This window comes from Hyperolius riggenbachi, chromosome 2, assembly GCF_040937935.1.
Source record: "Hyperolius riggenbachi isolate aHypRig1 chromosome 2, aHypRig1.pri, whole genome shotgun sequence".
Taxonomy (NCBI): Eukaryota; Metazoa; Chordata; class Amphibia; order Anura; family Hyperoliidae; genus Hyperolius; species Hyperolius riggenbachi.
In genome coordinates this window covers 39,826,871-39,853,956 of record NC_090647.1, presented here as the reverse complement: position 1 = coordinate 39,853,956, position 27,086 = coordinate 39,826,871, and the positions used below count along the sequence as shown (strand labels likewise).

The 27,086-nt window shown below is 45.7% G+C and overlaps 1 protein-coding gene across 2 annotated transcripts in view; it reads right to left on the bottom strand.

Moving 5' to 3' along the window:
• LOC137545450 (ornithine decarboxylase-like) overlaps positions 1-27,086 on the bottom strand; it is an 83,327-nt gene that overhangs the window by 43,737 nt on the left and 12,504 nt on the right. The window contains exon 2 of one of the 2 annotated variants that reach the window (XM_068266673.1): positions 6,038-6,211. The exons of the other annotated variant lie outside the window; for it this stretch is intronic. Within the exon in view, the coding sequence (XP_068122774.1) occupies positions 6,038-6,211 (174 nt within the window). The remainder of the gene's footprint in view (positions 1-6,037; positions 6,212-27,086) is intronic. 2 annotated transcript variants of the gene reach the window in all.

Below are 27,086 nucleotides of genomic sequence, written 5' to 3'. Positions count from 1 at the left end.
CATGAGTTCCCCAGAGACCTCCGCTGTGAGCAGCACTCCCAACAACAGCAACAGCCAACGCCCCACGCAAGCTATAACATCCACCCCAGCAGCCAGTGGTCAGCAGCAGCCCTCCCCGGAGGAGAACGTTGTGTCCATCGGTCCGTCGCCAGAGCGATTAATGAGGGCTGCCATTGAGGAGATGATGGGGCCTGATGTGGAGGAGGAGGTCTGGCTCAGGCCAGCATCCCAAGTTAATGTTGAGGACGATGAGGGGTCTGTGTCTGGGGATGTTGGGGTGGCAGAGGTGGTGGGTGGGTCAGACTCAGGAGAAGAGTTGTATGATGAGGATGATGATCGGGACCATCTGTATGTGCCTCAGAGTCCGACCCCGGAAAACATGTTGTATCGTGTGTTTAGGTACTAAAATCTGCGTTCCCTCCCAGTAGTGTTGGGCGAACAGTGTTTGCCACTGTTCGGGTTCTGCAGAACATCACCCTGTTCGGGGTGACTATATAGCAGACGATATAGCATTGTGTTTAATGCCACTCTGTGTACACGGCTCAGCCACACTATATAGCATTGTGTTTACTTCCACTCTGTGTCTGCTGGGAACAGTAGTACACCGCTCACCCGCCACTGTATAGCATTGTGCTCTGTGTCGCTGCTGACAATAGTGGTACACCGCTCACCCACCACTGTATAGCATTTCTGTACTGCCACTGTACTGCTGCCAGTCAGCGTGTACTTTAAGGATAAGTGAAATGAGGAAGAAATCCGGTGAAAGAGGGAGGGGCAAGGGAAGAGGTGTTTCCCCTGACTGTTCACGTACAGGCCACAGGGGAGCACCCAAGAAAACCCACTCAATACCGCCCATGTTGTCCAGGACAACAACCCTCACAGATCCAAAAGAACAGGACCAGATAATTACTTGGATGACCTCTCAAGCGTCCAGCAGTGGGTTAAGCAGCACCAGCACATCACGCACGAGGTCCGAGTCCTCAGCCAGTTAAAGTCTGGGCTTTCTTTGAAGACTGCACTGAGGATGTTACCATGGCGATTTGCAAGGTATGCAAGACTCGCCTGAGCAGGGGGAAAAGTATTAACAACCTCTCCACCACCAGCATGAGCCGCCACATTCTATCCAAACATCCCACTCTGTGGGCAAACGCGGCAGGACAGGGTACCACCAGCAACACTGCCTCCCTTGGGTTCACCAGACTCACCACCAGACCCGCCTCAGCGGCAACAGTAGCCCAGCCATTGCGTGGTTCACAACATTCACAAACATCAGACGATGCTGACACTGTCACTTTCCGGACTAGTGCTCTTGAGGTCTCCCAGTGTTCATCAAACACAACAACCAACAGCCCTTCGGTGTGCAGCCCTACGGTTGAGTTGTCTGTCTCTGAGATGTTTGAGCGCAAGAGGAAATTGCCAGCAAATGACCCCCGGGCCGTGGCAGTAACAGCCAGCCAGCATAGCCAAGCTTCTGGCCTGCGAAATGCTGCCATATCGAGTGGTGGAGACAAACAGCTTCAAGGGCATGATGTCAGTGGCCATCCCACGTTACGTGGTTCCCAGCCGCTACCACTTTGCACGCTCTGCAGTGCCTGAGTTGCATGAGCACGTGGTCAGCTAAATAACCCGTAGCTTGAAGAATGCCGTTGCCTGCAAGGTTCACCTCACCACTGACACCTGGACGAGTGCGTTCGGCCAGGGTCGATACATCTCCCTTACCGCGCACTGGGTGAACCTTGTGGAGCCTGGCAGCGATTCCTCACCTGCTACGGCGCGGGTGTTGCCCACGCCGCAAACAGCTGCACCGCCGTCCCTCCCACTGGATAACAACAGCAGCACCTACCTCTCTGACTCCTTCTCCTCCAACGCATCTCAAAGCTGTACCTCATCCGGAAATGCTAACCCAGCACCAGCAGCAGTAGGATCGTGGAAGCAGTGCAGCACAGCTGTTGGCATGCGTCAGCAAGCGTTGCTGAAGCTGATCTGCCTTGGGGATAAGCAGCACACAGGGGAGGAAATTTGGAGGGGAATAAAGGAACAGACGGATTTGTGGCTGGCACCGCTGGACCTGAAACCGGGCATGAAGCTAGACACCTGGCACGAACTGGCAATGTACGCAATAGAGGTGCTGGCTTGCCCGGCAGCCAGCGTTATGTCGGAACGCTGTTTCAGTGCTGCCGGAGGCATCGTCACAGATCGGCGTATCCGCCTCTCCACAGAAAATGCAGACCGTCTGACTCAAATTAAAATGATTTAATCCTGGATTGGAAACGACTACGCAACACTCCAGGACCCCAACCAAGTAACATGACCGATGAACATCTGGGATGGTTTAGCGTTTCCGGTCCCTGTTTATTGAACCTCTCATCTGTATTACATTTATGACTGCATGGCGGCAAAAAGCATTGCTGCTATATCCGCACGCTTTTTGTCCTCATGCAAGGCCTGGGTTGTTGTGTCTCACAAAGCGTGGCCTTCTCCTCCTGCGCCTCCTCCTGTTCCATCATGTGTGCTGCTGCTGCTGCTGCTGGGTTAGCGTTGCCGGTCCCTGTTTATGGAACCTCTTATCTTTATTACATTTATGACTGCATGGCGGTACAAAGCATGCTAACCGCACGCTTTTTGTCCTCATGCAAGGCCTGGGTTGTTGTGTCTCACAAAGCGTGGCCTTCTCCTCCTGCGCCTCCTCCTGTTCCATCACGTGTGCTGCTGCTGCTGCTGCTGGGTTACCGTTGCCGGTCCCTGTTTATGGAACCTCTTATCTTTATTACATTTATGACTGCATGGTGGTACAAAGCATGCTATCCGCACGCTTTTTGTCCTCATGCAAGGCCTGGGTTGTTGTGTCTCACAAAGCGTGGCCTTCTCCTCCTGCGCCTCCTCCTGTTCCATCACGTGTGCTGCTGCTGCTGCTGGGTTACCGTTGCCGGTCCCTGTTTATGGAACCTCTTATCTTTATTACATTTATGACTGCATGGCGGTACAAAGCATGCTATCCGCATGCTTTTTGTCCTCATGCAAGGCCTGGGTTGTTGTGTCTCACAAAGCGTGGCCTTCTCCTCCTGCGCCTCCTCCTGTTCCATCACGTGTGCTGCTGCTGCTGCTGGGTTAGCGTTGCCGGTCCCTGTTTATGGAACCTCTTATCTTTATTACATTTATGACTGCATGGTGGTACAAAGCATGCTATCCGCACGCTTCTTGTCCTCATGCAAGGCCTGGGTTGTTGTGTCTCAAAGCGTGGCCTTCTCCTCCTGCGCCACCCTCCTCCTGTTCCATCACGTGTGCTGCTGCTGGGTTAGCATTACCGGTCCCTTTTCCTGGAACCTTTTATATGTATTACATTTATGACTGCATGCCGACAAAAAGCATGTTACCTGTGCAAAGAAAACAGACATTTCCCGCATTTAAAAGACAGTTTTCCCTTTGAAACTTTAAAATCGATTTTCTCAAAAACTATAAGCTCTTTTTGCTAAAAAAATTTTCCTCTTGTACCCACTCCCAAGGTGCACATACCCTGTAAATTTGGGGTATGTAGCATGTAAGGAGGCTTTACAAAGCACAAAAGTTCGGGTCCCCATTGACTTCCATTATGTTCGGAGTTCGGGTCGAACACCCGAACATCGCGGCCATGTTCGGCCTGTTCGGCCCGAACCCGAACATCTAGATGTTCGCCCAACACTAGTAGGGTGCATAATTTGGATACAGTGTACTGCCGTGCTACACTGACCTCAAGACTCTGCTCAATGAGCTGAAGAAGCGGGTTCACACTGATGAAACGCGTTGTCTGGGGAGTTTTTCAATAAAATTACTACATTTTTACTTCAACTGTGCTTTATTCTTAAGGTAAATGCCGCTGTAAATAACGCTGGGAACGAGCGGCGGGCATGCATACCCAGACAGACCATTGGGACTCCTATCAGAATCAGAAGTAGTTCAGCTGTTTTTAGTCATTTTATATTTTGGGGTGCCACATCCCCTTCCTATTAAGAAGAAAGTTAGTGTTAGAAATTAGGGGGTGTTAGTGTTAGATATTGGGGGAGGGTTAGTGTTAGGCATTAAGAGGCAGGGTTAGTAAAATATTGTTAATATTATATTAAAGCAGAATGAAACCCAGCATTTCTTCTTTCCTCTAAAAGACTATTTACAGCATATTGTATACTACCACCATTTTTACTAGAACAGCATTCAACTAGTTAAACACTGGCCCGATTTGCCACCATTTTGACAGCAGATTCGATCACTGGGATTGAATCCGCTGCCAATCGTTCGCGCTACATGCCGAATTTCGATCCATTTCATCCGATCCCGTCGATCGCTCCGTACGGTAAATTACCGTCGATCACCCGCGGGTAGGGAGCTCGTCGCTAGCGGCGTTCGAGTGCCCGACGACCGACGCACTAGAGCGGCAATACATTACCTGCTCCGCTGGCGCGACTACCCCCTGTCACCGCTGCTCCGTGTCCATGCTGGTCTCCGGCATGCTTCAGTTCCTCCTGCACGGCAGGAAGTTTAAACAGTAGAGGGCGCTCTAAGCGTTTAAACTTCCTGGCAGGAAGAAGTAAAGCATGTCGGGGCCGGAGACTAGAGAGGAGAAGACAGTAGAGACCTGGGGACTGGAGTCACGCCGGCGGAGCAGGTAATGTATGCGGGCATGCGGGCGGAGGGAGCGTTCACAATCTGTTTGCAGTAAGGTGGCCATACGATCCCTCTCTGATCAGATTCGATCAGAGAGGGATCTATCTGTTGGTCGAATCTGATGGCAAATCGACCAGTGTATGGCTACCTTAACAAGCTCCCTGCAGGGAAAGTTGGATGCATCCGAACTGGAGATAGCATTATCTTGTGTTTACTTAATTGTATCAAGTGAGAAATGTAGACATTCTCTGACTGTGCAGACTCTCCTGAACACAGACAGACACTCAGAAAGCATTTCTGGGGACATTACAAGATGGTTAAACCCGTTATTAATAAAATGCAAAGGCAGCTTTCAGAGCAAAGAAATTGTACTTTGGGAACTTGTAATTTCTAAATGAATAATAATACTTATGAACAAAAGCAAATATGATAACCATATGGCATATAACAAGTAGGAAAACATGTTTTTATTGAATATTATGTCAGAGTTGTATACCATTTTAACTAATCGGCATTAAGGCTGGTTTCACAGTGGGACGTTACAGGCCCACGTTACAGCAGCCTGTAACGCAGCCCACCGCACAGTAATGAAAAATCAATGGGGCTGTTCACAGTGCCCACGTTGCGTTACATTGTAACGCTGCGTCACAAGCCAACGTACTGCATGCAGTACTTTAGACGCGGCTGAGCCGCGTTAGACTGCTTGCACATGCTCAGTAATGTTGTGGAGGAACGGAGAGCGGCCAGGCACACGGCTAATTAATATGCACTGCACGTCGTGACGTGCAGTGTCTACTTCCTGGAGCGGCCGCTCTGTGCGGCGATTGGCCAGCGGGACCACGTGATGCCGCATGCGCACAAGAGTGCGCATCACGGGATCACTGACGCCAGAGTGAGCTGCACAACGCGGCTCACTCTGACGTCCAGATCCAGCACCACCAGGCGTTCCGTTAGGGGGACGTTATGCGACCTTAACGCCCACTCTAACGCAACGTCCTGGTGTGAAATTAGCCTAAAGGAGAACTGTAGTGAGAGGTATATAGAGGCTACCATATTGATTTCCTTTTAAGCAATACCAGTTGCCTGGCTGTCCTGCTGATCCTCTGCCTCTAATACTTTTAACCCTTGACCCTGAACAAGCATGCAGCAGATCAGGTGTTTGCCATTTTTGTCAGATCTGCTCGTTTCAGGTGTGATTCTGTAGGCAGATAGCTCAGCCGGGCTGCCAGGTAACTGGTATTACTTAAAAGGAAATCAATATGGCAGCCTCCATATACCTCTCACTACAGTTCTTCTTTAACCCGGTGCCCAAATTAGTGGCGTCACAAAATGTATGCATCATCCCCGGCTGTAGTAACTCTTTAATACATTTCTATTTCTAATGAACACAGGTAATAGTTACCTGGCTGGCACAGTCAAACCCGGTACCCAGGATAGCCAGTGTGCGCAGGATCTCGGGACTGTTGTTACACTTCACAGCATAATATGGCCTCACTCGTGGCAGCCCTTTTATGAACCGCCAATGTTTCCGTGCCACGTCATCCAGATCAGCAACAAAGAATGCATCTTTAGCATCCTGTTAAATAAGTAGGAAAAAAAAATTAGCTAAATAAAAAAAAAAATCACGGACCAGCCAGTCCTTTGTTAGCTTTACAATGTTTGTCAACAATTAGGCCAAAAACAAGAAAAACTTTCAGCTGGGTCAGATAAATGCAGTGTAGGGTCTGCAAACTCCAGTGTAGTATAAATTATTTGTCATCTTCATGCATAAGCTCACAAGGGATCCCCTTAACCGCTTCCGGATGGCAGTGATTGAGATGTTTTGTGTCCTGTTATTCCTACAATGGCATAGATTTCAATCACTATCACTGTGTGGACCCATCGCTCTCGCTGTTTGCGCTGCTCTGTTGTCACTGCAGCCCGCTCGCTCTGCTGTCACACTGACAGCAGAGCTCCATATCTCAGCCAATTGGATTGGCTCCTGACCACATGATTACTGTGAGCCAATCTGAGTTTGATGTTGCGTTTTGAAAAAAAATGGCTGTGGTCTATAAAGTGTACCTAAACAAGATAAGCAATAGCTTAATAACCTTTCAAGGGAATCTTAAAGGGGAACTGAAGTAAGAGGTATACGGAGGCTGCCATATTTATTTCCTTTTAATCAATACCAGTTGCCTGGCAGCCCTGCTGGTCTATTTCTCTGCAGTAGTATCTGAATAACACCAGAAACAAGCATGCAGCTAGTCTTGTCAGATCTGACATTAATGTTAGAAACACCTGATCTGCTGCATGCTTGTTCAGGGGCTATGGCTAATAGTATTAGAGGCAGAGGATCAGCAGGAGGGCCTGGCAACTAGCATTGCTTAGATGGAAATAAAAATGGCAGCCTCCATATCTCTCTCACTTCAGTTGTCCTTTAAGTCATAAAAAAAAAAGATTTTAACTTACCTAGGGCTTCTTACAGCCCCTTGGACTCCTACAGTGCCCACGACGTCCTCCTGATCCTGTCCGGGCAGCAGCGACGTCCCCCGCAAAGCTGGTCTGTTGCCACCAGTCGCCGGCTACTTCGCATGCGCTGCCCCGAACCGTGCACTCCCTGGTCACGCTTCCTGCGCCGGGAGTGTTCTGCGCATGCGTAAACAAGCCCCAGGTAATTTAAAATCTTTTTATTTTATTTAAGATTCCCTTAAAAGAAAAATGTTTCCTTGTTACAGCTTGTGGAGCTCCTGCAGAGATGCTGCACTGTAGTCACTTGATTTTCTGGGAGCACAGAAAGGGTTAAATTTCAGTGTTAACATACTAGCTCTTCATTTGTCAGACTCAACTAGTTCATTACTTGTTAAGAAGGGAGAATTATACAGGCTGTACTCTATAAACACACACACAGTGGGTTTTTCTGTGTTTCCATCTATTGTGTGCAAGGGTTCAGGTTCCCTTTAAAGGCTAGAGAATTATAGAACGCAAGTGGTTAACCATTACACCATCCAGCCACCATCCAGCCATATTGTCTGAACTTTGCTCCTGAACTGAAACAAAGGAACTTTATGAGTTTCCCAGAATGGACATATTTCCACGAACTTTAAGTATCCATATTTTCTTCCCTTTTATTTTTTATTCTGTGCTATTATTTGTCTCTAATCGTTGATTTTAATGATTTTCTGTATATATTAATTATTTATATTGCATATTTAATAAACAACGCTAACATCATTTATTTGTTCAGCTACCCTATTATTCAGCCGCACAAACTGAACCCTGGCTTCTAAAAGTCACTACTATTGTTGATAGCTAGATAAAATAGAGTGTGTTTAACCGTTTTCTATTTGCAGGTCTAGAGTCAGTCAGTCAGTGGGTTCCTCTGTCCCATGGTAACAGAGGTGGTGGCAGTTATACCCTGAAATAGTGTGTAATTTGTATTACCGTAACTCACAGGCTCCCTTCTAGTCGGTCTGCTGCCAAAATTCCCGCGGTTTTTGTGCACCGACTGCGACCACAGATTGCATGGTCTGTGTGCTGAAACCGATTGGAAGGCATTGTGCGGTCCGGCCACTAGGGACCGTGTGACAGTGGTAAAATTTCACATCTTTAACCTCAAAACAAATTTATGTCTAAATCATATAGACCCCTTTCTTTCTGTACCCATCATCAACTGTTGACCCCTTTATTTCATTGCCCCCATAGTGTTCCTTTTCTTACTACACCTCTACTTTGGTGCCCCCTCCTTCAGTGCCGACACATAGTCGTATTTCTTTCTGCTTTCATTCATTTGTGTCCTCTTTGGGCTAGTGCACACCAAAAACCGCTAGCAGATCCGCAAAATGCTAACAGATTTTGAAACGCTTTTTTTTCTTTTTCTGTAGCGTTTCAGCTAGCGTTTTGCGGTTTTGTGTAGCGGTTTTGGTATAGTAGATTTCATGTATTGTTACAGTAAAGCTGTTACTAAACAGCTACTGTAACAAAAACCACCTGGCAAACCGCTCTGAAGTGCCGTTTTTCAGAGCGGTTTGCGTTTTTCCTAACATTGAGGCAGAAACGCATCCGCAATCCAAAATCTGCAGCAGCCCGGGAGTATGTGTTTCTGCAAAACGCCTCCCGCTCTGGTGTGCACCAGCCCATTGAAATACATTACCCTAGCGGATCTGCACCCGCAAGCAGATCGCAAACCGCAGTGGAAACGCTCCGGTGTACACTAGGCCTTTCTTCCTACAGAAACTAACTTCCTCAGGTCCATAACCAATAGTGCCATACCGCTAGAGAGATCAGCCATGAGCACCTGTTGGGAGGTAGTATTTTAGCACATCCCTATCTTAGGGACTATTCCAAATTTTCCAGAGTGAGACCACAGAGGACCCTCACCAACCCAAAAATATAAGCCAAAAAAACAGTCAAAACATAAGTTCATAAACAGGGGTGGGTTTAGAGGTTTACCTCAAAAAACATATTTTATTTAAAAACTTTGTAGAGGCCTGTTTGTCAAGAAATTGGCTTAAAAAATGGCGCTAAAATTATCTGGTCTGCCCATAAATAGCTGCATTTATAGCCTAGCACCTGTTAAAGGACAACTTTAGTGAGAAGAATATGGAGGCTTCCATATTTATTGCCTTTTAAACAATACCAGTTCCCTGGCAGCCCTGCTGATCTATTTGGCTGCAGTAGTGTCTGAATCACACCAGAAACAAGCATGCAGCTAATCTTGTTAGACGTAACACAAATGTCAGAAACTGGTAACTGGTATTGCCTAAAGTGAACATGAAATGATAGATAAAATGTATACATACCCGAGGCTTCCCCCAGCCCCCATCAGCCTCATCGCTCCCACGCCGCTGTCCTTTTCTGGATCTTCCATAAGGGCTCATGTAAGTTGGGCCAGTCGGCGCATGTGCAGTACTACTGCGCAGGCGCACAATGCTCCCAGCCACGGGAGTGCAATGGGGGAGCGCACACAGCCGCACTGAGCATGCACGGACTGGCCCAGACTGACCGAACTTCTGGATCGCCCTTACGGAGGATCCAGAAGGCGGAGGATGGCGCTGACGGAGTGATCAGGCCGAAGGGGTTGGAGAAAGCCCCCGGTATGTATACATTTTTTCTATAATCTCATCTCAGGTAAAAGGAAATATATATGGCAGCCTCCACATATCTCTTACTACACTTATCTTTTAAGCAGGAGCCACAGTTATCTTAAACTAGGAGCCACCGGGCCCCCCTGCAGAGATTCTGGTGCCCCCCCCCGCCGGGGCTGGAGGGGACACAGTATGAGGGGAAAGCCATGGTCCCACTCGGCGGGGAGGGGGGACGTCCCCCCCCCTCCCTCCCTCACCTTGGGCTCTCCCCTCTGCGCTCCCCTCCAGCTTAAATTAGTGTCTGGGCAGCAGCGGGCAGATACATACAGGGTCGGATTTCTGGCAAGGCCACCTAGGCCGTGGCCGAGGGCACCAGAAGTTTAGGGGGCGGCTCAGTGAGGGGCAGGAAAGCTGTTCTATGCAGTCATCCCTATCTACAAGAACAGCTTTAACCTTTGAACCCTCTGTCCTGTACTTGTGCCGTCCCTGCAAGACCTGTAAGCTCTATCCTGCAGGTATACATCAGCCTAACTCTCATGGTGACGCAATGGGTCCATCATTAATGAGATGGCAAACATAACATAGAATTTCAAAACATAACTTCTAATCTATACACGTATTACTAAAATAGTTATTGTCTGTGACATTCAATGATGGAGTGTAAGGAGAATTCTCATTGGGGCACACAGAGATAACAACCATACAGATGGTATAGTTGGCCTTGGGCGGTAAAAAGTACAAATCCGGCCCTGGATACATACCTTGCTTGCGTTCCACCACGGATACTCCTCACTCTAGTGTCTGACGCTACTTCCTGTTTATACAGGACGCCTCCCCAGGCTCCCCCACGCAATATTGTTGGGTAAGCAGGCGCTCTCAGCCTTCTATAGCACACTTGTGTTTTTATGCTATGAATTGTTACGAGGTTTATCCTGTATTTTACTGGTATCAATTGGTCTGCACAAGTTGAACTGTTTTTGTATGCACTAATTATTGAATCATGTTATTAGGAATTGTGTATTATCATGCACAGGTGTTTCTTTGATAAATCAATTTTTGGGAATCAGCACTTGGGGTTCTGTGCGCATGCGCGCACCCAGCTTTGTTTGAGAGCGGGGACGGATATGTGCACACATACCCCAATTTATGTAGCACAGATTTGATTGGTAGAGTGTAGTCATCTGTATGTAGATTGGATATTGGTGTTATTTTATTTACTCCAAGCGGCACATATGTGCGTATGCACATGCCCGCACATTTTAGTGGGGACGTGGGCATGCACACATGCACTTTATTTGTATATATATTTACTAGTGGTAGGTATTTGTCACAAAAAAAATTTTTTCTCCACAACTGGCACTTTTGGCCCTTTAAGGCTGGTTTCACAGTGGGGCGTTACAGGCGCAGGGTTAGAGCAGCCTGTAACGCACCCCACCGCACAGCAATGAAAAATCAATGGGCCGTTCACAGTGCCCACGTTGCATTACACAGTAACGCTGCGCCATTACACAACGTACTGCATGCAGTACTTAGTAAGCGGCAGAGCCGCGTTGGACTGCTTGCACATGCGCAGTAATGTTGGGGAGGAGCAGAGAGCGGCCAAGCACATCGCTAATTAATATTCACTGCACTCAGTGACGTGCAGTGTTTACTTCCTGGAGCGGCCGCTCTGTGCGGCGATTGGCCAGGCGGGACCACGTGATGCCGCATGCGTCCAAGAGTACGCATCACGGCATCACGGACGCCAGAGTGAGCTGCACAACGCGGCTCACTCTGACGTCCACCTTAGAGAGCACCAGGCGTTGCGTTAGGGGCACGTTATGATACCATAACGTTCCCTAAAACGCAACGTCTTGGTGGGAAAGTAGCCTAAAGGGTCGCCTTGATTATATGTAGCACCTGCAGGGACCTACTATTATAGGATTCAATTTAAAGGGATACTGTAGGGGGGTCGGGGGAAAATGAGCTGAACTTACCCGGGGCTTCTAATGGTCCCCCGCAGACATCCTGTGTTGGTGCAGCCACTCACCGATGCTCTGGCCCCGCCTCCAGTTCACTTCTGGAATTTCTGACTTTAAAGTCAGAAAACCACTGCGCCTGCACGCCCATGTCCTCGCTCCCGCTGATGTCACCAGGAGTGTACTGTGCAGACACAGACCATACTGGGCCTGCGCTGTGCGCTCTTGATGACATCAGTGGGATCGAGGACACGGCAACGCAGGCGCAGTGGTTTTCAGACTTTAAAGTCTGAAATTCCAGAAGTGAACCGGAGGCGGGGCCGGAGCATCGGTGAGTGGCTGCGCCAACACAGGTTGTCTGCGGGGGACCGTTAGAAGCCCCGGGTAAGTTCAACTCATTTTCCCCTGACCCCCCTACAGTATCCCTTTAAACATTACCATCATTGATTATTATTGGGGGTTAATTTTCCATTATAAATGGCAGCCTCTGGGAGTTTCTACCTGGTTTTTAATGTATCCAGCTTGTTGTAATAGAGAATAAAAGATTTTTTGCATATGAAATCTGATTCATAGGTTATTATTGGTTAATTATGGTTCGCCCTAGATGGCTATCTCTTTTTGAATGGTATAATTAGCTCTTGGTTGATTGCTACAGGGCATAATAGAGGTGCATAGGGATGCACAATTATGGTAGTGCTCATATTTTTGTGTATGGTTATTGCGCACAGTAATGTTATTTACCAATAGCGCCCTACATAAGCCAAACTGCAGACGTTATTTAACTGCAAAACGGTGAATGGATTTAATGTAACACTGTCAAAAACTCTAAAGATGTTGCAGATCGAGGATTTAAAAAAACAATATTAACATTAATACACTGGCTGTGCAGGATTGAAGTTTTAAAATAAAAATCATAACGATATTAATGTTAGCTAATTTGTACCTTTAGGCCTCTTTCCCACCAAGACGTTGCGTTTTAGGGGACATTATGGTTGCATAACGTGCCCCCAACGCAACGCATGGATAGTAATGGGTAGTCCGGATCTTAAGGATTTGGATCATTTGAATCGGGTCATTGAAAAGATCCGGATCTTTGAACCGAACCATTTGAATCATTTTACTAGGGAAGCAGACTGGGTGAAATGACTAGCAGGACAGGACTTTCCCTGCACTGTACATTCTGTATGTTCCTGTTTCTTCCAGACAGACATCCACTGTGAACCGAATCTTTCATTGTGATGATACGGATGATTTGACTCACAAAAAGATCTGGATCAAATTAACGATTCATTCATGATCCGGACAACACTACAGTCCCACCACGAGTCACCACAGTGCAGTGAATATTAATGAGGAGGAGGAGGGACCTCCTCCTCCAACATTACTGAGCATGTGCAAGCAGTCTAACGCTGCTTAGCCCAGTATAACGTACAGCATGCAGCACTTTGTTTAAACGTGCTGTGTTACACTGTAACGCAACATGGGCACTGTGAACAGCACAATTGATTTTACAGTGCTGTGAGTTAGGCTGCGTTACTGGCTGCTGTAACGTGGGACTTTAACGTCTCACTGTGAAACCAGCCTTAAAGTACAGTACTCTTAACGTTAAAGGGAACCTAAACTGAGAAGGGTATGGATTTTTCCTTTTAAAATAATACCAGTTGCCTGACTCTACTGCTGATTCTGTGTCTCTAATGCTATCAGCCACAACCCCTGAACAAGCATGGAGATCAGGTGCTCTGACTGAAGTCAGACTGGATTACCAGTATGCTTGTTTCAGGTCTGTGATTTAGCCACTACTGCAGCCACAGAGATCAGCAGGACTGTCGGGCAACTGGTATTGTTTAAAAGGAAACATCCATATCCCTCTCAGTTTAGTTTCCCTTCAACTAACTATAATATACTTTGTGCAGGATAGGACTGCGCCCTGCATTACATTTTAAATATAACTAAAATGTATTATACTGCGATGTGTTTATATGTAAATATCAATGATTTGAAAATAAAAAATAGCAGTTAATCCAGTTAAAAATAATAACATTAAATGCAGACTACTATCAAGAGCGTTAGTGTTATTAATATCAATTAAAAGGTTATTTAACGTTTTTAAGGAGACGATTTCTTAACGGTAATTAACGATGAACTTAACGTTAAATAAGTGGAAGACTGATTAGCGGCATCACCATGGGCCATTATTCGCAGACGCCATTTTCGTATGGATCCCATTAGCTCTGCTCTGTTTCATAGTTTAAAATACAGAGTGTGGTTTGTAATTGTAAAAATGACAGAATGATGCAATGCTATGAAAAAAAAGCTATATAACTGAAAATAAAAAATGAGACTTTTTTCTTTGCTACTACTGTTCTATTTATTATCTGTACTACACATACAATTCATTATATCATAAGTTTTTTTTTTCCCTCTAGTGTCACTTTAAGACTTTAAAATACACATAGAAAAGTATATATGACTTCACCCTTGTTTTTATTTATGGTGTGTGGAATGTGGATGGATGACTGCTGCTGTGAATGGAGTGCTGAGCGTGAGTGCTTAGCTTCTGCCAGTGCCTTCCCTTTAAAGAGAACCTGAACTGAAAATAAAAAGACAAAATAACCATATACAGGTCATACTTACCTCCCATGTAGTCTTCTCATAAATTTCTTTCTCGTCTCCTGCGTCACATTTGTCCACTGTGATCAATGGCATTCTCAATCCTCCATTTTAAATATGACCATTACTCCCTAACAGCTTCCTGCTCAGCCCACTGTTAAGGCTCATACACACATCAGACTATAGTCTTTGGAAAATGAAAGATCACAGACCAATCTTACCACCCTTCATGTAGTATGAGAGCCACACCTTCCCAGTCTTTTCTATGGAGCTGAACTCCCCATCAGAAAAAAATCTTTGCAAGATGCTGCACACACAGATGCTGTACAGACACAAAAGATCAGTATCTGCAAAAGATCTGTTCCTGCCAAAAATCCATTCCTGCAAATTGCAATGATAGTCTATGAGATCTGCAGATCATCATACACACCTTGTTTAACTGACATTCATCTGCAGATCAGACAATCATCCGCAGATCTGAAAATCCAGCCTGGTGGATCTGATCTGCAGATGAATGTCAGTTAAATCATGTGTGTATGATGATCTGCAGATCTCATAGACTATCATTGCAATTTGCAGGAATGGATTTTTGGCAGGAACAGATCTTTTGCAGATACTGATCTTTTGTGTCTGTACAGCATCTTTGTGTGCAGCATCTTGCAAAGATTTTTTCTGATGGGGAGTTCAGCTCCATAGAATAGACTGGGTAGAGTATGGCTCTCATACTACATGGAAGGGGGTACAATTGGTCTGTGATCTTTCATTTTCAAAAGACTATGGTCTGATGTGTGTATGTGGCCTTAAACTGTAATATCACCCACTTGAGCCATAGGGATACAGACATTACCTTGCACATTCAGTTGTAACTGACAGCTGCTGATAACTGACAGCAACTATTATATTTCAGTTCTGACAAAATATTGTCACAACTGGAAGGGATCACTGTAAGAAGAAAATGGTGAGCTTCTGAGAGGAACTGATGGTCAGGTTAGTATATAATATTCATTTGCAGCTACATCATGTGTTTATTTTAAATAATTTTACTCACTTCAGGTTCCCTTTAACCACTTTCCCCCCGCCCGTACAAATTTCTCTGTCCCTTTTTCCATCCTTTCACCCCCAGGGACGGAGAAATCTGTACTTTCCGCGCTCCCGCCGCTGCCCGCGCTCCCGCTCGCTCAAGCGCGCACTCCCGCTCGTAAACACGCCGCCGGCCGCTCGCCCGGAGATCAATGAATGGGAAAATCCATTCCCGTTTGTTGATCTAAGTCCCGCAATGATCCGCTGCTTCTCCGATAAGCAGCGCGATCATTGTGAAAAAAAAAAAAAACTTTGCCAGCCTCCTAGTACTTCCTCCAAGCGTCCAGAAGGACGCTTGGAGGTCGCATTAAACAAAAAGTTACTGTTGCCATCTTGTGGCCAAATAGTAAAACTACACCCTAAAGCATTTTTCACATACAAATACATTACTTATACACAAAAAAGTAACTTATTACCTCCCACACTCCCCTTTTTTTTTTTTTGTAATTAAAAAAAAAAATTTAAAAATGTACAATTAAAAAAAATACATAAATAGTTACCTTAGGGATTGAACTTTCTAAATATTTATGTCAGGAGGGTACAACACTGTTACTTTATAAACTATGGGCTTGTAATTAGGGATGGACGCAAAACTGAAAAAAATGCACCTTTATTTCCAAATAAAATATTGGCGCCAAACATTGTGATAGGGACATAATTTAACCACTTGCCGACCGCCCACAGCCCATGGGCGGCGGCAAAGTGGACGCCTAAAGGACCGCAATACGCCTTCAGGCGGCGCGTCCTTTAGGCATGCCGGGGGAGCGATCGCGTCATTGATGACGCGCGCTTCCCCCGGCAACTGGCTCCGCCCACCCGCCGTAACATCCCGCCGGCCATACGGAAGCGCCGGCGGGATGTTAACCCCGCGATCGCCGCTACAAAGTGTATAATACACTTTGTAATGTATACAAAGTGTATTATACAGGCTGCCTCCTGCCCTGGTGATCCCAGTGTCCGAGGGACCACCAGGGCAGGCTGCAGCCACCCTAGTCTGCACCCAAACACACTGATCTGCCCCCCCCCCGCCCACTGATCGCCCACAGCTGTCCTTCCCTGTAATAACCCACTGATCACCTGTCAATCACCTATCAATCACCCATCAATCACCCCCTGTCACTGCCACCCATCAATCACCCGCTGTCACTGCCACCCATCAATCAGCCCCTAACCTGCCCCTTGCGGGCAATCTGATCACCCACCCACACCAATAGATCGCCCGCAGATCCGACGTCCGATCACCTCCCAAGTCCAGTGTTCACATCTGTTCTCTACCCTAAACACCCACTAATTACCCATCAATCACCCCCTGTCACTGCTACCTATCAGATTAGACCCCTATCTGCCCCTAGGGCACTCAATCACCCGCCCACACCCTCAGAATGCCCTCAGACCCCAGCCCTGATCACCTCGCCAGTGCATTGCTTGCATCTATTCCCCCCTCTAATCACACCTTGAGACACCCATCAATCACCTCCTGTCACCCCCTAGCACACCTACCCATCAGATCAGGCCCTAATTTGCCCCGTGTGGGCTCCTGATCACTCGGCCAAACCCTCAGATCCCCCTCAGACCCCCTTCCGATCACCTCCCCAGTGCATTGATTGCATCTATTTTCCCCTCTAACCACCCCCTGAGACACCCATCAATCACCTCCTGTCACCCCCCTAGCACTCCTATCCATCAGATCAGGCCCAATACAACCTGTCATCTAAAAGGCCACCCTGCTTATGACCGGTTCCACAAAATTCGCCCCCTCATAGACCACCTGTCATCAAAATTTGCAGATGCTTATACCCCTGAACAGTCATTTTGAGACATTTGGTTTCCAGACTACTCACGGTTTTGGGCCCGTAAAATGCCAGGGCGGTATAGGAACCCCACAAGTGACCCCATTTTAGAAAAAAAGACACCCCAAGGTATTCTGTTAGGTGTATGACGAGTTCATAGAAGATTTTATTTTTTGTCAAAAGTTAGCGGAAATTGATTTTTATTGGTTTTTTTTCACAAAGTGTCATTTTTCACTAACTTGTGACAAAAAATAAAATCTTCTATGAACTCGCCATACACCTAACGGAATACCTTGGGGTGTCTTCTTTCTAAAATGGGGTCACTTGTGGGGTTCCTATACTGCCCTGGCATTTTAGGGGCCCTAAACCGCGAGGAGTAGTCTAGAAAACAAATGCCTTAAAATGACCCGTGAATAGGACGTTGGGCCCCTTAGCGCACCTAGGCTGCAAAAAAGTGTCACACATGTGGTACCGCCGTACTCAGGAAAAGTAGTATAATGTGTTTTGGGGTGTATTTTTACACATACCCATGCTGGGTGGGAGAAATTTCTATGTAAATGGTCAATTGTGTGTAAAACAAATCAAACAATTGTCATTTACAGAGATATTTCTCCCACTTAGCATGGGTATGTGTAAAAATACACCCCAAAACACATTATACTACTTCTCCTGAGTACGGCGGTACCACATGTGTGGCACTTTTTTACACCCTAAGTACGCTAAGGGGCCCAAAGTCCAATGAGTACCTTTAGGATTTCACAGGTCATTTTGCGACATTTGGTTTCAAGACTACTCCTCATGGTTTAGGGCCCCTAAAATGCCAGGGCAGTATAGTAACCCCACAAATGACCCCATTCTAGAAAGAAGACACCCAAAGGTATTCCGTTAGGAGTATGGTGAGTTCATAGAAGATTTTATTTTTTGTCAAAAGTTAGCGGAAAATTGATTTTTATTGTTTTTTTCACAAAGTGTCATTTTCCACTAACTTCTGACAAAAAATAAAATCTTCTATGAACTCACCATACTCCTAACGGAATACCTTGGGGTGTCTTTTTTCTAAAATGGGGTCATTTGTGGGGTTCCTATACTGAACTGGCATTTTAGGGGCCCTAAACCGTGAGGAGTAGTCTGGAAATCAAATTTCGCAAAATGACCTGTGAAATCCTAAAGGTACTCATTGGACTTTGGGCCCTTTAGCGCAGTTAGGGTGCAAAAAAGTGCCACACATGTGGTATTGCCATACTCGGGAGAAGTAGTACAATGTGTTTTGGGGTGTATTTTTACACATACTCATGCTGGGTGGGAGAAATACCTCTGTAAATGACAATCTTTTGATTTGTTTACACACAATTGTCCATTTACAGAGTTATTTCTCCCACCCAGCATGGGTATGTGTAAAAATACACCCCAAAACACATTGTACTACTTCTCCCGAGTACGGCGATACTACATGTGTGGCACTTTTTTGCACCCTAACTGCGCTAAAGGGCCCAAAGTCCAATGAGTACCTTTAGGATTTCACAGGTCATTTTGCGGAATTTGATTTCCAGACTACTCCTCACGGTTTAGGGCCCCTAAAATGCCAGGGCAGCATAGGAACCCCACAAATGACCCCATTTTAGAAAGAAGACACCCCAAGGTATTCCATTAGTAGTATGGTGAGTTTATAGAAGATTTTATTTTTTGTCACAAGTTAGTGGAAAATGACACTTTGTGAAAAAAACAATAAAAATCAATTTTCCGCTAACTTTTGACAAAAAATAAAATCTTCTATGAACTCACCATACTCCTAACGGAATACCTTGGGGTGTCTTCTTTCTAAAATGGGGTCATTTGTGGGGTTCCTATACTGCCCTGGCATTTTAGGGGCCCTAAACCGTGAGGAGTAGTCTGGAAATCAAATTCCGCAAAATGACTTGTGAAATCCTAAAGGTACTCATTGGACTTTGGGCCCTTTAGCGCAGTTAGGGTGCAAAAAAGTGCCACACATGTGGTATCGCCGTACTCGGGAGAAGTAGTACAATGTGTTTTGGGGTGTATTTTTACACATACCCATGCTGGGTGGGAGAAATAACTCTGTAAATGGACAATTGTGTGTAAAAAAAATGAAAAAATTGTCATTTACAGAGATATTTCTCCCACCCAGCATGGGTATGTGTAAAAATACACCCCAAAACACATTCTACTACTTCTCTTGAGTACGGCAATACCACATGTGTGGCACTTTTTTGCAGCCTAACTGCGCTAAGGGGCCCAAAGTCCAATGAGCACCTTTAGGCTTTACAGGGGTGCTTACAAATTAGCACCCCCCAAAATGCGAGGACAGTAAACACACCCCACAAATGACCCCATTTTGGAAAGTAGACACTTCAAGGTATTCAGAGAGGGGCATGGTGAGTCCGTGGCAGATTTCATTTTTTTTTGTCGCAAGTTAGAAGAAATGGATTCTTTTTTTTTTTTCTTTTTTTTTCTCACAAAGTGTCATTTTCCGCTTACTTGTGACAAAGAATAATATCTTCTATGAACTCACTATGCCTCTCAGTGAATACTTTGGGATGTCTTCTTTCCAAAATGGGGTCATTTGGGGGGTATTTATACTATCCTGGAATTCTAGCCCCTCATGAAACATGACAGGGGGTCAGAAAAGTCATAGATGCTTGAAAATGGCAAAATTCACTTTTTGCACCATAGTTTGTAAACGCTATACCTTTTACCCAAACCAATAAATATACACTGAATGGTTTTTTTTTTTTATCAAAAACATGTTTGTCCACATTTTTCGCGCTGCATGTATACAGAAATTTTACTTTATTTGAAAATTGTCAGCACAGAAAGTTAATTTTTTTTTGCCAAAATTCATGTCTTTTTTGATGAATATAATAAAAAGTAAAAATCGCAGGAGCAATCAAATAGCACCAAAAGAAAGCTTTATTAGTGACAAGAAAAGGAGCCAAAATTCATTTAGGTGGTAGGTTGTATGAGCGAGCAATAAACCGTGAAAGCTGCAGTGGTCTGAATGGAAAAAAAGTGGCCGGTCCTTAAGGGGTAGAAAGACTGTGGTCCTCAAGTGGTTAAACGGTTTTATAACCAGGACAAATGGGCAAATACATTCCATGGGTTTTAATTACAGTAGCATGCATTATTTTAAAACTATAATGGCCGAAAACTGAAAAATAATGCATTTTTTCCCACATTTTTCCTATTTTCCCATTAAAACATATTTAGAATAAAATAATTCTTGGCATAATGTCCCACCTAAAGAAAGCCTAATTGGTGGCGGAAAAAAATAAGATATTTATTTCATTTAATTGTGATAAGTAATGATAAAGTTATAGACGAATGAATGGAAGGAGCGCTGAAAGGTGAAAATTGCTCTGGTGCTCAAGGGGTAAAAACCCCTCAGTGGTGAAGCGGTTAAGCACAGAGCCTGCAGCTAGAGTCCATCCCTCCTCCAGTAATTGTGAAGAGAGTGTTTAATGAGAGGTGGAGGGAAGGTCAGAGGGGCACAGCTGCTTGAGTGTCAGTCGGGCAGATGACAGCGGAGTATCCCGCCTGTGACAGAAATGTGGGAAAGCAGACAGGGCAGGTGAGGGCAATGTCTGCAAGGAAAGAATAGAGCAGTCACTGCGGGGCTTTGTAACGGACGTCATTACTCTGTATTGGAAGCATATCCTGCAGTGAAAGTACTCTGCTCTGCTGTGTTATCCCTCTGCTGCTCTCCATCCTGCCTTCTGCTCAACTCGGGACACAGGCAGGCTGCCGCGGGAGGCGGGTCCATACCTCCCAACCGGTGACTATCCCGCAAAATTCGGGACGCTTGTGACCTCTGCAGGTGCTAGAGTGTGACAGCCGGGCAAAGGACAGTGGATTATCCCACATCTGCATGTGACAGAAGTGTGGGAAAGCAGACACAGGGCAGGTGAGGGAAATGTCTGTGGAAAGCACAGCAGTCACCGCAGGGCTGATGTAACTAATGTCATTCTGTATTGGAAGCATGTCCCTTAGTGACAGGACATCTGTGCCTACAGGCTCCTGTGACATACCTGGAAATCCAGTTCTGAGTCACTTGTACATTGGGGTCAGAGGGCAGTACAGCGGGTTATTAGAGAAATATTTTGAGGTAATATAGAGCATAACAGTCTGTTCCTCTGCTTGCGCACTTTGGCCATCATTCACAAAAAACTTTAAAGCATGCGGGAATTCAGAAAACAGCAGAAAAAATGTTAATTCACTAAAGCTGTTACGACATGGCAAGCTGAAAATTACTGACTTGTGTGGTAAATTCCTTAAAGAGGAGCTGCCAGGCAGCCATACTATCTCAGAAAAAAAACACATATATTAACCGGTTCAGCCCCAGTGTCGAAAACCTCATGCATCCGAGCAATGTTCATCTCCCATTCATTCACCAATAACTTTATCACTACTTATCACAATGAATTGATCTATATCTCGTTTTTTCCGTCACTAATTAGGCTTTCTTTGGGTGGTACATTTTGCTAAGAATTATTTTTTTCTAACTCCATTTTAACAGAAAGATTAAGAAATAAATGAAAAAAAATATTTCTCAGTTTTTGGCCATTATAGTTTGAAATTGATATATGCTACCGTAATTAAAACTCATGTATTTTATTTGCCCATTTGTCCCAGTTATTACACCATTTAAACGATGTCCCTATCACAATTTATGGCGCCGGTATTTTATTTAGAAATAAAGGTGCATTTTTTCAATTTGCGTCCATCACTATTTACAAGTTTATAATTTAAAATAATATAATAATATACTCTCTTGACATGCATATTTAAAAAGTTCAGACCCTTAGGTAACTATTTATGTTTTTTTTTTTTTTTTATTTTAATTTTTTTTTTATTAAAAATTGTATTTGGGTAATTTTTGGTGTGGGAGGGAAACAGCTCATTTTAAATGTAAAATAATGTAATTGTTTAAAGTCAATGTTACCCCTCCTAAAAAAACAAAAGTCAGATACTCACCTAAGGAGAGAGAAGGCTCTGAGTCCTAATGAGACTTCCCTCTCCTCTCCCGGTGCCCGGTCCCGCTCAGGATCCCCCGTAACAGTATTCGACCAGTTCGGCCAAATACTGCCACTTCCGCCACCGAAGGGAGGTTTCGGAAGTCTTCGGGAGCACTTGGGCTCCGGAAGATGGGCCGCTCCATACTGTGCATGCGCGAGCGCCGTCTATGACGCACTCGCGCGCGCAGTATGGAGCCGTCTGTCTTTGGGAGAACTCGGCTCCCGAAGATTTCCGAAGTCCCCACGGCGGCGGATGTGAACGGGGGAGTAGAGATGGGCCGAACGGTTCGCCGGCGAACGGTTCCCGGCGAACTTCGGTGGTTCGCGTTCGCCTCCCGCAGGCGAACGTTTCCGGAAGTTCGGTTCGCCCCACAATGCACTATGAGGGTCAACTTTGACCCTCTACATCACAGTCAGCAGGCCCAGTGTAGCCAATTAGGCTACACTAGCCCCTGGAGCCCCACCCCCCTTATATAAGGCAGGCAGCGGCGGCCATTACGGTCACTCGTGTGCCTGCATTAGAGAGAGTAGGGCAAGCTGCTGTCTGTCTCTCATAGGGAAAGATTAGTTAGGCTTAGCTTTTCCTGGCTGCATACCTGTTCAGTGATCCTGCCACTGCATACCTGTTCTGTGAACCCACCCACCACTGCATACCTGTTCAGTGATCCTGCCACTGCATTCCTGTTCTGTGAACCCACCCACCACTGCATACCTGTTCAGTGATCCTGCCACTGCATACCTGTTCTGTGAACCCACCCACCACTGCATACCTGTTCAGTGATCCTGCCACTGCATACTTGTTCTGTGAACCCACCACTGCATACCTGTTCTGTGAACCCACCCACCACTGCATACCTGTTCAGTGATCCTGCCACTGCATACCTGTTCTGTGAACCCACCCACCACTGCATACCTGTTCAGTGATCCTGCCACTGCATACCTGTTCTGTGAACCCACCCACCACTGCATACCTGTTCAGTGATCCTGCCACTGCATACCTGTTCTGTGAACCCACCACTGCATACCTGTTCTGTGAACCCACCACTGCATACCTGTTCGGTTCAGTGGACCCGCCACTGTATACCTGTTTAGTGAACCCGCCACTGCATACCTGTTCTGTTCAGTGAACAGTTTGGTGTGTCAGTGTGAAGCAGTACCTTAATTACACTACCTGATTGATGTATACACATGCAAGATGTTTGAAAGCACTTTAGGCCTGTCATTTAGCATTCAATGTGATTTCTGCCCTTAAAACGCTGCTTTGCGTCAAATCCAGATTTTTCCCCGGGACTTTTGGCATGTATCCCACTCCGCCATGCCCCCCTCCAGGTGTTAGACCCCTTGAAACATCTTTTCCATCACTTTTGTGGCCAGCATAATTATTATTTTTTTTCAAAGTTCGCATCCCCATTGAAGTCTATTGCGGTTCGCGAACTTTAACGCGAACCGAACCTTCCGCGGAAGTTCGCGAACCCGGTTCGCGAACCTAAAATCGGAGGTTCGGCCCAACTCTACGGGGGAGCCAGCGCAGCACTGAGGACACTGGGAGAGGAGAGGGAAGGCTCATTAGGACCGAGCCTTCCCTCTTCTTAGGTGAGTATCTGACTCTTTTTTATTTAATATGATTCCCATTAGCTTTAATAAAAAAAACGTATGTGGGTGTAGTTTAAAAAAGTTCTGGATACGAACGATCTCACATCCAGGAACTAGAAAGAGGACGGGAAATTTTTTTTTGGGCAGAAAGATGGCGGTCTCTGATGAGAGATCGTCGGTTTTTCTGCGGGGCACATAGATTGGTGAATGCTAACTATATTCCCATTCACTGATCGGGGGGCTAGCGGCAGGCAGCAGGAGCGCACGCGATCGCGTGCACCACGCAGCAGCAGCAGAGTAATCTGGATGAACATGCTCGTCCACATAGGCTGAACTGGTTAAGCAGATACATACTTGCTCAACTTACATAACATATGTATTGCACTTTCCACATTTTGATATTAGTGATTTTTCTATACTAAAAAAAAAATCCTTCTTAAGATTCTCCATTTTAACTGTCTATCTTGAAGCCAATGCTGATGTCATTTCCTACCTTACTCTCCTCTGCTTGATTGTGTATGCATTGCCCACCCTCCTACCAGTCTTCAGGCACTCCCACCCAGCTCTGCAATAGAAAGTGCATTGTCTCAGCATGAGAAATATTGGCCAATTAGAGAGGAACAGAGGTGTGAGAGGGGAAAACGGTAGGGAAAGAGGCTTCAGCCAATCAGGCTTCATTAGTTAAGTCTAATTTTGCGTACACACTGGCGACTATGGTCGTTTGAAACAGCTAATTAACGATCGTTCCGCCGACAATCGGGGAAAGAACTTTACCAAACGATCATTAACACGAAAGACAAAAGAACGTCATCGGGAAGATGGAAATATCCAACCTGACGGATCGTATCTACCGACAATCGTTACAAAACTATAGTGTGTACAGACATCGGCCGAGAACGATCGTTACAAGGGCCAATGCGCCTGCGTTGAATTCTGCCCAGCTTCAGTACTTCCTTTGTAGCGCGGCCATAAAGATTGTTACATTGCATTGCTCATTTCAATTAAACTTTGTTTTCAAGTTAACAATCATATATTTGTATCTATTGTAACTCCATGTCAATGTTTTTTTTTTAATTTTATATAAATATGTACGCAACATTTCCTTCTGATCGTTCTTTTCTGTGAGAACGATCGTTAAAATGTGTATGATGATCGCTGCATCCCATCGTTGCATTCCAATCTTTCCAATATCGTTCGTCTGGTAACTATTGTTCCTTGCAAACGATAGTTATCGCAAGTGTGTACGTAGCATAAGAGCAAAGTAAAGAAGCAAAAAAAGACAACCCAGCATGCCCTGCAACTTCCTTTGTTCCAAACAACAATGTACCAAATAAGAGTCAGGTAAACTGGGGAATGATCATTTATCAACAAGAAAAGTAATAGTGATTTTAACTTTTGGATTCCCTGGGTAGCATCCACATTACTTGTTTACCAGATAAAAATAAAGAATTGATTTGTAATTTTATGCCTGACAGTTACACTTTAACTCGTCAGTAAATGTCAATTCACAAATATATGAGCATGTGGTAAAGCCAGGAGAGATGTTCGGTAGTTAGTTACCTCCAGCTCTGATCTGTCAGAAACTAGCACAAAGCATACAACAGCATTGACAGACAGCAGAGAGCAGAAAGCATAGTTAGAATAGGAAGAGCCTCCCCCTCCTCCTTCTCACCCAATTTGCTCCAACACTCTGGCAGACAGTACAGTTTTTGAAGAGAACCAGTGTTTGCACTAAATGCAGGACCTTGGTAACAGTTGCATTTCCAGTGGTGTGCACCCATGAATCAAGCAATCACATGTATCAGAAGAAGTAGCAGACTGGGTACAAATCCGCTTTGCTTTCAGCAATTACCACCAGTACAGACTTAATACACAAACAGCCCCGTTTCTAGGGGTGTGCAGCTGCCCTGAGCGCTGAGGGAGGGGGGGCGCCATGATGGAGGGGAAGCCACAGCTGTGGGGAGGGTGGCACAACCAAATTCTCTCCTGGGCCACCCTCCGTGCTCCCTCCTCTGCTGCAGAGTTAGCGCAGAGAAGCCTCCTATAGAGCAACTCACCTCCCTGTGTTCCAATCGCCGATCACTTGCCGCTGGTCTCCTCCTCTGCATAGCCGCTTATACACACTCTACTTCCTGTTTAGCAGGAGAAAGGGAGAGGCAGGGAAGGGGGTGAGGGAGGTGGGGCACCTACTTACCTACCTACCCTATATTGTGTGCCTATCTAATCTATACTGGGGGAACCTACCTATCTAAACTATACTGGGGGCAACTATACTCACTACCTATATTGGAGGCATCTACCTATCTAACCTATACTGGGGCACCTACCTCTCTAACCTGTACTGGGGTCATCTACCTATCTAACCTATGCTAGGGGCAACTACCTATCTAACCTGTACTGGGGGCTTCTACCCATCTAGCCTATACTGGGGGCACCTACCTGTCTAACCTATACTGCGAGCACCTACCTAGCTAACCTATACTGGGGGCGCCTACCTTGCTAGCCTATACTGGTGACAACTATACTGGCTACCTATATTGGAGGCACCTACCTAACCTCCATGCAGGGGGGTGGGGGGCACAATTTTTACACCCTCGCCCTGGGTGCATTTTAGCCTAGAAACTGCCCTGTACCCAAAGCACAAAGGTGGTGGCCTAACAGCTATTTCAAAGGCACTTACGCTTCCTCATAGACTATTTAAAGAGTAACTGTTGTGAAAATCTTAGCATTTAAAACACATAGAAATAAGAAGTACATTTCTCCCAGAGTAAAATGAGTCATGCATTACTTCTCTCCTATGTTGCTGTCACTTACAGCAGGTAGTAGAAATCTGACATTACCGACAGGTTTTGGGCTAGTCCATCTCTCCATAGGGGATTCTCAGCATGGCCTTTATTTTTTATAAAGACATTTTGGCAGTTGGACGGAGCAACTGCCATTCACTAAGTGCTTTTAAAAATAAAGAAAACCCTGAGAACCCCCCTATGAGAGGATAGGCTAGTCCAAAATATGTCGGTAATGACAGATTTCTACTTATTCAGTGGCGTAGCTAAGGAGCTATGGGCCCTGATGCAAGTTTTAAATGGGGCCCCCCCAAGCGCTCGGCACACCAAAATCTGCAAAAGGACAACCACAGTGTCAGAGGTGCCAGGAGGGGGAAGGCAAACACTTTGATAATGATTACTGCTAATCAAAGCATCTATAGAAGTGATTATTAGCAGCATAGGACCAACAGAGAGCTGATACTGTGGTTGAGGGTGAGCCTCATGGGGCCCCTCTGGGCCAAGGGCCCGATGCGGTTGTTACCTCTGCACCCCCTATAGCTAC